The sequence below is a fragment of the Zonotrichia leucophrys genome, chromosome 20, assembly GCF_028769735.1.
Source record: "Zonotrichia leucophrys gambelii isolate GWCS_2022_RI chromosome 20, RI_Zleu_2.0, whole genome shotgun sequence".
Classification (NCBI taxonomy): domain Eukaryota; kingdom Metazoa; phylum Chordata; class Aves; order Passeriformes; family Passerellidae; genus Zonotrichia; species Zonotrichia leucophrys.
Window position 1 is genome coordinate 13,852,242 of NC_088189.1, and position 12,317 is coordinate 13,864,558.

Genomic DNA, 12,317 nt, shown 5'->3' on the forward strand with positions numbered 1-12,317 from the left:
AGATGCAGTCTGTCAATGTATTCTCACCATCTTCTGGTTTATCAGGTAGATAAACCAGAAGATGGTGAGAATACATTTTGCAACTTCACAGTAAAGGAATATCTTATTTTGCTGCAGGAAAGGGCTGTGGGATTCAGCAGTCTTAAAGGGGAACAAAATTAACAATGATGGACAACTGGGTCTGCTTTTTATTTGGATCTCACTGAACCTAGGCTCTCTCAGATACTGAAACATCACCATCCACATTGCTGGAAAACAAAGGGAAAAGTCCAGGAAGGAAACCAGAGTCCAGACATGTTATCTAAGTCAAAGTATGGTATTTATTTATATAACTGAAAGTGTTGAAACTTGTAGTGCAATGACAACCCCAAGATTTTTTTCTCTACTTTGAAATAAACCAACTTCCTCAAAACATTTGTGCTTTGCTATCATATGCCTGTTCTACAGTCCCCAGATCATGTAATGCACACTTCACACTACCGAGGTGGCACCTCCTTGGACTTCCACAGAAAAGTTACTTCTTCACTTTGTAACTTGTGTGATATAAAGAATTCACTCAAAGCATCTTCATTTCAGTGTTTCCATCTGCAGGATTTTTAAAGTCACATTAATATGACTCATTAATCTCACCCCAATTCCATTAATTAATGATTAATTCTCATTTAACCCACATAAATAAGCCAAGTGCAGTGTTCTTGAACTATAACAATGGCTTCAAGCAAGAGTTCATCACAGAAAGAAATTTTGCTAATAGAAAAATGTGATTAAAAAGAAAGGTATGGTCAAAAAGGTATGGTCACTGAAACACAAAAAAAATATACTGGCACTTTATGAAGACAACAGGAACTACCTCAGGCATCCAACCAACAGTCTTTGGTCACATCCATTTGAAAGGCAGCTTGATAAAAGACACCTATCCAGTAGCACATGGTAAGTGTCATTACAGCAAACACAGGTGCAACACTTCTATCACCAAGGTCAGCACTAGAGCAGCTCAGTTCAGAGGCCTACCCTCATAGTGAGCAGCAGATGGGCTGTGTCAAGCAACTATGTGCAGTGTGATGTATCACAAAGTGTGGCTGTTGCAAGGTGGAAAACAAACAAGGTCAACCTTTCTGTGACAAAAACTTCCAGCACTTGGAGGTTTTTCTGTATTTACATTTCTTTCAATAGAAATCTTTGAAAGATCAAAGACTCAGTGCAAACAAGTGAAAGAAGTGGTGTGACTGGTGCAATCTCAAGGCACTGAGCATCCACAGTGTGCAAGAGAGAGTGTGGCTGCAGGCAGCTCTCCTTCACCCCAGTGCTACAGGTAGCCAGGGCTAGCTGAATCTACACCACTTTGACTTCTGGCAGTTTCAGGGGAGGCCATCCCGGCCATTCATATTATGACACTAGCTGCTTGGGCACTTCAGCCAGAACTATCTGGGAAAGTGTTTCCTGGGAAGCCTGAAAAGAGAACGGGGAGAATAAATCAAAAATACCACAAAGAACAGATTTGGTAGCCTAGTGAAACACTCTCTTAGAGAATTCAGAACACCTCCCCTGCTCATTCGGTTTTAATAATTGCTTGCTACAGCTTTAGGAGCACTTCCAGTCAGTCTCAGTGAACACTGCTGATGAAAACCACTTGTTCTCACTTCAACCTCAGACTCACATAGCCCTTATGTGGCCCCAGTCTGATGAAAACTGCCCTAGCCACTAGCAAGGTCTCTCACTTTGGGTTTTCATTTGAATCACTCAAGCCAATAGACTATGCAAAATGCATAAACACCAATGCCAACAGTGAAAGTCAGGGAGCTGGTGTGTGACTGGACTGCTTTCAACAGCAGCAAAGACTGACCTCAACTTCAATCACTCATGGGCCTCAACATCAGAGACTGACAGTATGATCTCAGTTCTCTACTAAATGTTCATATACCAGGACAGAGAACATCCCCTTTAATCCTGCAATAACCAAGAGACAGTATGCGAAATCAATTATACAATGAAGGCTCTCAAGAATGGCAAGATAGCAAGATACAGCTTTGAACACAGAAGCCAACATCTCAACTCTCCCTAGGAACAAGCTGCACAGGCATGTCCTCTGAGCATGCAGCTTGCGTGGTCATTTTTAGGATGCATACATCCTGGCAATGGGACTCTTCTGAATTAAAAAAAAAAAACATATATTTTTGAACTGTTGGAAAGGCACAAACTGGATGTGGGATCTCAGCACAGCAGTCCTGATGTGCAGGGACACCAAGACAACCCTTGGGGGGCTCGGAGGTCCTGGAACGTGGCCAGAAGTGTCTGGTGGTTGGACTTTGATCCAGCACAGGAAACATCATCTGTATGAGAATGGGAGAATCACAGGGGGATAAATGGTGAAGGGACAGATTAGTTATGGTGTGAAACACAGGGTTGAGAATCTCGGTACAGAGGGGTGCTAGGAAGACAAGATGGAGGAATTGGAGCATGTCCTGTCCTTCTTCTTCTTCTTCTTGTCGTCCATCTTCTGTGGTGGTGGTGGCACTTTGAGATTAGTTTTTACTAAAAGTGCACTTGTCAATAAGGGTGAAAGGTATTGGGGGGAAAAGGTAAATATCTTATACGTAATTTTGGGTATAAAGATAACTGACCGCCCCGAGGGCACGCAGTGTGCTCATGGCTGACGTGCTGTGCAGACCTCTGTCGGGCCGAGTGAAGATATTGTAGATAAAAAATTAATAAACGCTGAAGACCGAAAAAACCTGAAGGCTCCTTTCGTCCTTTGGGGAGCGGGCTGCCCCAAGGCTATCCCGAGCCTTTCTAGGCCATCAAAAACAGCTGAGAACGGGACAACTGGCGTCCGCTGCGTGGGCTACTCCCACCAAGGGGGGGGATATCGGCCCTGAAGAGCTGAGACTGAAGAGCCGACAGGGACAGCTCTGGATTTGGATGAATTCCCAGGAGAACACTGATAACTCCTGGGGAGACAAGCCAGAAGAAAAAAAAAACGGCCGAGAGAGTCTGGAAAAGACAGCAGTCACTGAGAATTACATCTCTCAGCTTCTGTCGAAGAAAGTTCGTAGCAGAACAGTCCGGATCAGAACCAGAAAGGCGCCTCTGGGACCGTTCTTCTGTGACCTACTGTACGGAGATCAGGAGCCCTCGGACAGCTCTGACGACAGACATTCGGTAAGAAGGTCAAAAAAATTTAAGAACAAGGGCAGCACACTGTCCCAGGAACAGCTGGGAATTTTATCAGCCTTACAAGGCGTAGCACAGACATATACGGTCGGGATCCGAAAGAAAGAGCTGAAAGAGCTCCTGTTGTGGGTGAGGCTTAATTACCCATTTTCAGAAACGTGTCTGTTGTTTGAAGTAGGATTTTGGCAAGAAATTAATAGGCACCTCTATCTCTTTGCCACAAAAAAGGATGAGACAGCTTTAAAATTGCTGTCTCCAGCAAGAATTATGTTACAAGGCATTTCTGCGCAGTCAAAACGGCTGGAGATGCAACAGAATGTTGCGGGTCCCTCAGGAGCGGGGGGAAGAGAGCAAGGTTCTAGACAGAAATTGGCTCTGGCCCCAGCTAGACAGGGAGGAAAAGCTCTCGAGGAATGGGAGCAGGAAATAATGTCATTGCCTCAGGTCCCACCACCAAAGAAACCCCTAAAACGCCCTGAAACCCCAAAAACCACAGGGACTTCAGGCTCCGACTCAGAAGTGGCGGAGTCGGAGGGGGGGGTTAGAGGGGGAGAGAAGGGGGGAATGGAAGTGCTTTCCCACGGTGCGGCAGTGCGCGGGGGCGCGGCGGCGGCAGTGCAGGCTGAGGCGGGGGGCGCAAATAAGGAGGTAATGAGAGATGTGGATTCTGGTGCGGCTTACGTGAAAATGAAGTCGGAAACGGCAGCTGCTCTGGCCGGCATGGTGCTGAAGGCACGCGCGAGGGGCAAGGCTCGCGGAAACCCTGGGGGGGGGGGTCCCAAACCAGCGCGGGAACGTCAGACACCGGCAGTGAATTAGGGGAGACTGCGTGGCCCCGAAAGGGTGTCAGAGAAAGATGTAGGAGATGCGCGGTTGTGATGTCAGACCCGGAAGCAGGGCGCGGAGGTCTGCTCGAATCGCGGAGCGGGCCCGGGTGCCGGCGGGGGGCGGGCTGCCCGCACCGGTGGGAGGAGTGGATACAGCATCAGAGGAGGAGGAGAGAGAATCGGGGACAGACCAAAGGGAGGGAATTTCAGAGGCGGAACGGGAAGGAGAGAGTGACGTCAGCTTGGGAGAGACGGGGAGCGGCTCTGAAAGCACACATGCGCGGAGAGCAGAGCGCGGGCGGAGGCGGGCTTGTTCCCCTGTGACGTCTCGGGCGAGGAGGGGCCGTGCTCGGGGTTCCACATCCCGGGGCTCCACCCCTTCTCCAGTCCCGGTGCCTTCAATCCAAACCCTTGGAGTTCAAGTCTCTTCCCTCCAAGGCAGGCGCGCACGTATTCTAACTCCACTGTCAGTTGAATCAAAAGCCAGGCAGCCCCGGTCTCAAACAAGTTTGCAGACACGGCAATCGGCTGAACGGGGGGCAGTTGAATTCGTGCCTTCATCCGGGCCACGGAGCCCGGTGACAGCGCCACCTCGTGGGGAAATGTCAGAAGTGCACGATATGCCGGATCTGTTCAGTGGAGCCACAGCGCCATCTCGTGGCGAGTCTGCAACAATGCAGCGATTTTTTCCAACAATATATAAAAAGAAGAGTATTTCTAAGACAATGATAACACAACAAATGGATTATCCTTCAACTTCGGGATTTTACGAAGACGATGAAAGTTCAGACGAAGCACAGCAACAAGCAGAAGACTTCATATGGATCACAGCATCGGAAGGTGTTCCAGCATGGATGCTGTCAGCAGCAGAAGCAGCAAAAAGCTTCTTGCATTCATTTGATACAGCAAAAAAGAAATATCAACAAAATCCTCAAGTTTCCTTTTCGGATTTAGGAGCGAGGCCGAAAACCTCAAAGCAAAGAATGAAATACAATGAATCACCAAGGACCTCTACAACTCCATTATTCATGCAAATTCCAATGGAATCTCCAGAGGAGGAATTTCAACAGCTGGTGAAGACAATGGATTGGAAGCGCATCAAAAAAGCATTGGCAAAAGACAAGCATTTATTTCCGGGTTCAGGAGATTTCACAATGCTGGTGACATATGATGCCCAGGGACAGAATCCAAGATGGGAAAGGATGGGTCACGAAACACTCAAAGACCTAGGGAAGGCGGCTCAAACTTTTGGGCTGGATTCACAATATTTCAAACAACTATTAAGAGGGACATTCACCACGTATGACCTTACGCCATATGATATCCGAAGCATTGTGGCAATGATTCTCACTGACACACAGAGTCTCGTCTGGGAAAAAAGATGGAGAAAGTATCTTTCCGAGTTGCAAAATAGATATTAAGGTGGGCCAAATGCGAATCTCACAGAAGCACAGTTGGCAGGGGATCCTCCGGATGACAACTCAGGGGAACAAGCAGTGCGTCTTCCACGAAGAGTGTTAAATGACATCAAAGAAGCAGCACGAATGGCAATCATGCAGATTACGCCAACAGGAGCTCTGGATGTTCTGTTCTCTTGCATCAGGCAAGGTCCCGCAGAACCATTCATGTCGTTCATCGATTGACTCACGCAAGCCGTGGATCGACAGGTGACGATTGAAGAAGCGAAGAGGCCTCTCTTGGAGAGCTTGGCTTTCGGCAATGCCAACCCGGATTGTCAACGGGTCCTTAGTGCCATGCCAGGACAGCCATCCTTGGCAGAGATGGTGGAGGCATGCAGCAAGGTGGGGACACCTCAGCATGTCGCATCGATTGTGAAGAACGAATTAAGAGAGGAATGGGAGGAACAGATAAAGGGACACTCAGAGAGGCAATCAGAAGACAAGGCGTTGGAAAAGATACTAGAAAAAATACTTCACCAACAGAATGAGAACACCAACAAAGTTCTTGCAACGATACAGAAGAAGAGCAATCCCCCAGGAGGACAGTGTTACAAATGTAGGGAGTTTGGACACATAAGAAAGAATTGTCCACGAACGCATACACCAGCGCCAGCACAAAAAGTGGAAAGACCAATTTGTGCACGGTGTGGAAAAGGAAGGCACTCTGTGAAAGAATGTTATTCTCAGACAGACGTGGAAGGAAATCCGTTACCACATCCGGGAAACAGGAAAAGGAGTGCGGCCGTAAATCGCCAGCGCCCTCAGACACAAGCACTGGCAGTGACACAAGAGCAGACAGGGCAATCATCAGTGAGCGACAAGCAGACGCCCTCAGCAAAACCCTCAGTCGATTCCATAGCGACCCGGACCTACTCCCACCAGGGGCACAGTGTGCATTGGCAGCTTCAAAACTAGTATGCTTTCTAGATGAAAATCATGCAGAGATACCAACAGGTGTCCACGGAGATTCACACAAAAAACAAGATTTCTTGATAGTTGGACAAGACAAATGCAGCATCCTTGGACTCATTGTTTACCCTACAGTTGTCTCTGCAGACAAAAATACTGAATTGACAGTTCTGGCAAGAGCACTTCGTCCACCATTGACTGTACCGGAAAATACTGTGGTTGCGAGAGCTTTTGCCTTGCCACCACACGCCATTGGGGAAGTCATGTCAATCTTCGACGAAGAAGGGTTCCCTATGAAGGAACATGTTGAGGTACATACAACATGGGTGAAACACATAGGTGGAGATCGACCCACACTCACGTGCCAATTGACATGCGGAGACAGGACAATAGCGATCAGAGGTATGCTCGACACAGGGGCGGATGTCACAGTAATATCGTACATCTTTTGGCCACGCAATTGGAGCTTGGTTGCGCCCTTGGGTTCTCTCTCAGGCATAGGGGGAGTATCTCTGTGTCTGCAAAGTGAGAATTCCATGGTTGTCACGGGACCAGGAGACAAGACGGCGATCATTCGTCCTTTTGTCGTCCAAAAGCCAATCACAGTCTGGGGTCGAGACCTTTTGGCACAATGGGGCGCGAAGATCAAAGTGGATTTTTAATAGGGGTCACTGTGGCACTCGCCACATTGAAGTTGACATGGAGAACAGACAGTCCAGTTTGGGTGGATCAGTGGCCCCTTGAACAGAAAAAGTTGAGTGCTTTGAAAAACCTGGTCCAAGAACAGTTGCAGAAGGGACACATCAGGCCAACAGACAGCCCTTAGAACTCTCCAGTGTTTGTCATCAAGAAAAAGCTATCAGGCAAATGGAGGTTGTTACATGATCTCAGGAAGATCAATGAAGTCATAGAAGACATGGGACCACTTCAGCTGGGACTTCCATCTGTCTCGATGATTCCCAGAGATTGGCCGCTTGTGGTCATTGACCTCAAGGATTGTTTCTTCAGTATTCTGCTCCATCCAGATGATGCTCCGAGATTTGCCTTTTCAGTTCCGAGTATCAACAAGGAAACACCTCTGCAGTAGTACCATTGGGTCGTCCTTCCACAGGGACTAAAAAATTCTCCGACAATCTGTCAATGGGACGTGGCACGAGCTTTGGCACCAGCACGGAAGAAATTTCCAAAGGTGAAGATCATTCATTACATGGATGATTTGCTCATTGCAGTGTCAACACAACAGGAGCTGCAAGAGCTGTGTTCTTGCAGCTGGCTCTCCTGTCACAGATTTCAGAACACCGCTGTCTCCATCAAGGAACTCCATTGCTTTAAAACTGGCTTCACCAACACCAACAATGATAATGGACATGGGCAGATTAGAGGCATTAACAATGGCTTGCCTAGTTTGGTCTAGATCAGTGATCTCTCCAGCTGTGATGATCAGCAAGATAAAATATTGCTGAAAAACATGAGAAAGCATACAGTTAGGTATTTCAACACCAGAGCTCACATAACTGAAGGCAGATAGAGCACTCCCTTATGCTAAGAAAGAAATCAAATGTTGCTGTGCATGAGACAAAACCAGAACATTAAAGAAACTTATGTTAATTCGCATTTTTCCTATGCCTAATGATTTTCACTGTGCACTTCCAATATTCTCTGTACTAGAAAAAAGAGAAAGTATTAAGTTCAATTTATAAAGAACAGTTACATCAATAGGCAAAAAGTACTAGAGACAAAAAGTACTAGTAAATAAACACAGCTGCATAGGAAATTCACTGATAGGTGCTGTTTTACTGACTGGCGTTCAGAAAAGCTAGAGATATTTAATATCCCTGCGGTATAACTCAAAAAGCCTTGGTTCTTTTTTTATCGATAATTTAATTCAGGTGTGTCTAATTAGAAGCATTAGAAGTATTAGATATCCAAAACACAGCAGTGATAAATAACATGAGAGGTTCTAGAGGTAACATGAAGGGAACAAGGGCTTTTCCAGAAAGAAAGGAGTACCTCAAACCAGTGTCTTAGTGTGGTAAAGTGTTTAAAATTTCTATAATTTTTCAGAAGCTGAAGTTTAGTACCTGGTTTTGAAATGAGCAACTGCTGTTTTATAGCAGCTATTTACAGACTTAAAAGGAGGCAAACACAATGAAAATAAGAGAAAACTGAATTTCCAATTCCAAAGCACAGTTAACACAAATTGCTGTACCCAAATGCTGATTCTTTATTTAAATAGTTAGGTTTAAATCTGAAAGAAAAAGTAGAGATATTTAACACATTACAAGAATGAGGAATATTTCCCCAAAGTTAAAAAATACCCTCAGAAATGCAAGAAATGGGTCTCCTTAGCCCAAGTGCCTCACAGCATGGGAAATATATTTGATATACATACAAACATTAAGGAGCACCAAAATACTGACAGAGCTTGGTGATAAAACAAGTAGCACAGTATATGTCAAAATTTTCTGATTGGTCTGTCAGAATGAAATCAGCTAAAATCTATCAGTACATCCAAGTCCTTCATTCTTAAGCAAAACAAATTAAGTTTTAAAAAAACGAAGTAAAATTTTAACAGCAAACATGGCCAGAGCAGCACACAAATGAGCCCATGACCATAGAGAAGCACAGATGCCCTGCAATCAGCACACTGATTGAACAGTTCTCAGACTCCATGCCACTATGGTGGGACAGACAGTCAAGCCCTCTGGTAGCTACTTAGAGGTTTTTTCTCAACATTCTTGAGAGCAAAATTGTTCAGCACAAAACTCTATTCTATGTGCATGCCCTACAGGTAACAGAGCTTGGTAAGAGAGATTAGAGCAAGGCAACTGCTGCCTCAGTCCAACTGGCTGAACAGCCAACACAGCACCCCTGTACAACGCAACAGTAAGTACAGTGCCAGCAAACTGGGAGAGAAATAAATATCACTTGAGCAATGAAACTAATGTGTCTACTCAGTATAGGTTCATATGAGTATGTACCAAGAGAGAGCATCGACATGCTCTCTGTAGGCTGACAACAGAAGACCAAACTTGGAATTCAAGGGAAGGAAGTTAACATCAATTTACTATTCCATTCTATTCAACCATCAACATGGAAAACAGAAACATCAACCCAAAGCATATCCACAATGAAGACCTTGCACTTACTGCAGCAGTTCCTTGTTGCAGCAAGTGTGCTGCAAACCTTGCCACGTGGTTTATAATAGGAGAGAAGTTGGTTGGCCTGTAGAGTTGGATCTGCGGCAGAATTTGGTGGTAGGGCATCCGCTATTCCTTGGATCCCCACAACACGAGGACGGAAAGCTGCCACAAGAGCCCACAATTCCTCCAGTCATTATTTTATAAGCATTACTAAACAGCATAGCCAGAAGACAACTGACACAGCTGTGAACTCCTGAAGGGAAAATAAAGCAGCAGCATAACTGGAAATACAGGAAGCATGGAGATGAAAATAGTGGACAGTTGCAGAGATAGGATTTGCACATTTCTTCCCCATTCTACAATTCTTCACATTATTTTTGTGCCTTTAACATCAGAAAGTTCAGGATTTTAGCTTTTGAGCAGGCAGGGCTGATTGAGAAGGCTTAAAACTAGGTTTGAAGGGGAAGGCAATAAGACCAGACTTGGCAGACATGAGCCTAGGGCTGACATGCCAGCATCTGGGGGGTGAAATCAAAAGCCCAGCTAAAGTGCATCTATACCCCGCTAACTTTGAAGTGTGTGAGTATCACTGGAACACACCTGCACACTTACAGAGACAAGCCAGGGTTTCCTATGGTAATAAAAGCCAAAAGGGAAACAGCAGAAAATTATCTCAAAGGAATGATGAATATTCCTCCAGGAAGGCGATATAGCCAACAGCCCAGCTGAGTGCTTTACAGCAACGCAATGAGTACAAGCAACAGACAGGAGGACCTGGAAGCCATTGGTGCTCCTAGAAAGCTACAACTTTGTGCCCTTACTGAAACTTGGTGGGACATTGTCATGGTTTGAGCCTGGCACAGAGCCAGTGCCCCCCATGAAAATGCCTCACCCTGGTGTCTGCTGTGAGATGTGACCAGGAATAAGCAAAACAGGCTCCAACTTAAACATAAAGAACACTTTATTACCTAAAACTACAGGAAAAAATAGGGAAAGACTATAAGGAAAAGAAAAAAAAAAATTGAAAACCTTACAAAAACCACTTTTCCTCCTCCCCACTCCCTGACTTTCCCAATCCAATACATTCTCTCAAAAACACCAACTGCCCAGCCCGGCACGACACTTTAGTATACTCAAACTGCAGTTCATGAAGAGGAAAGGAGTCCTTCTTGTTCCATAGGCTTCTGGAAACACACTGAAACCTCGGATGCTTCCTTGTCACTTCGGCACCGCCCGGGGAAAAAAAAAAGTCCTTTTGCCGCTTGTGACATGTTCCTTCCATGCCCAGTGCTCTCACCACCGAGACATGGCCAGAGCTGCTTTTAGGGTGGTCTTTCAAGGATGCCTTGTCTCACTCCAAAAAGGCACAGTCTCTGCTTTTGGGACAACTGTCCCCCCCATATTTTTCCAACCCCCTGGGGCCGGGGGGTCCTCACGAATGAACCCTCCTGGTTTTGAGGCACTGCCTCCCCTAAATGCAGTCTGTGTCACAGGAACAACTGAGTCCATGGCTACAAGAAAAAGTCCAGCCAAAAGGCCACTCCAAATCATCTCTCCCCATCCAATCATCTCCACAATCTCCGGGCCAAAGTCCTTATCTCATCTCATCTCTCATCTCCCTTCTTATTCAGCTTCGAGGAGGATTAGCATTTTTGCAAGGCCCCAATCATGCAAGAAAGGGTTAAAAGTTTTCAGTCTCTGTCTGTCCTGGGACGAGATGATACTCCCACACGTGCTGCTGCTGCGGCCGGCCGGGCTCTCTCTCCCTCCCCCCTTCTCCTCCTGGCTGGCTGCCATCACATTCGGTGCCGCCGGCTCTCTCTCTCCGGGGGGGGGGGGGGGGGGGGGGGGGGGGGGGGGGCTGGCTGCCCGATGTCTCGATGTCTCTTGGGGCTCCGCCACCCTTCCATCCTTGAAAGCCCCCTCAACCCCCACCTCTGTCCAGGCCCCAGGCCTACCGCATGGCCGGCCCCTCCCCCGCCCAGCAGCAGCGGGCCGGGCGGGGGAAGAGATCTGACCTCTTCGCCCGACGATGTCCAAAAGAGGAAGTGCCAGGGCAGTGCCTTGCTTTTAACCCCTGTGTATTCTCGGAGGTGTGTCCAAACCCCACTGGCTACACCAGGTGTCAGTATGAAACCCAAAACCTTCATTGGTTTGACCACAGCTTCCCAGAATTCCCACTCCTTCCTGGTCAAACCATGACAGACATCCATGGGAACCCTGTCACTAGAGTATACAGCTATTGATGGCTACAGGCTGTCAGGAAGGAACAGGAGAGTAAGAAGAGGCGGAAGGGCTGCCCTCTATACCAAGAGGTGGACTGAGTGTGAAGAGCAGCTATGTGGGTAAAAATCAGATAGAAAGCCTGTGGGTAAAAATTAGTGACCAAGGCAACAAAGGGAACTTCATGGTTGGGGTCCACCACAGACTGCCAGATCAAGGGGAGCCTGTTGATGAAACTTTTCTGCTCCAGCTACGGGAGGCTCTTGTCCTGCTGGGGGACTTGAACTGTCCTGGCATCTGCTGGGAAAGTAGCACAGTGAGCTGTAGGCAATCCAGGAGACTCCAGGAATGCATGGAAGAAGAAAACTTCTTGACCCCCATAATCAACAGCCCTGCCAGAGAGGATGCATTACTGGATCTGCTGGTCACCAACGCAAGGCAGCAAATTGGGAACATCAAGATCAGAGGCAACCTGCACTGACTGCATTGATGAAATTGGCAGTCCTGACAAATATGGGTCAGGTAAAATTAGGCTCCTGAAGGTTAGGAAAGCAGACGCCCAGCTCTCCAGAGAGACAACCAGT

General features: G+C 46.8%; 1 protein-coding gene across 1 annotated transcript in view; it reads right to left on the minus strand.

Moving 5' to 3' along the window:
- Positions 1 to 300: 300 nt before the first annotated feature.
- Positions 301 to 12,317, minus strand: part of CPNE1 (copine 1) — a 61,787-nt gene continuing 49,770 nt past the window's right edge. Inside the window, 5 exon segments of the mRNA XM_064729673.1 lie at positions 301 to 1,449; positions 2,171 to 2,210; positions 7,609 to 7,826; positions 9,517 to 9,627; positions 9,629 to 9,653. Of these exon segments, the coding sequence (XP_064585743.1) occupies positions 1,333 to 1,449; positions 2,171 to 2,210; positions 7,609 to 7,826; positions 9,517 to 9,627; positions 9,629 to 9,653 (511 nt within the window). The 3' untranslated portion in view covers positions 301 to 1,332.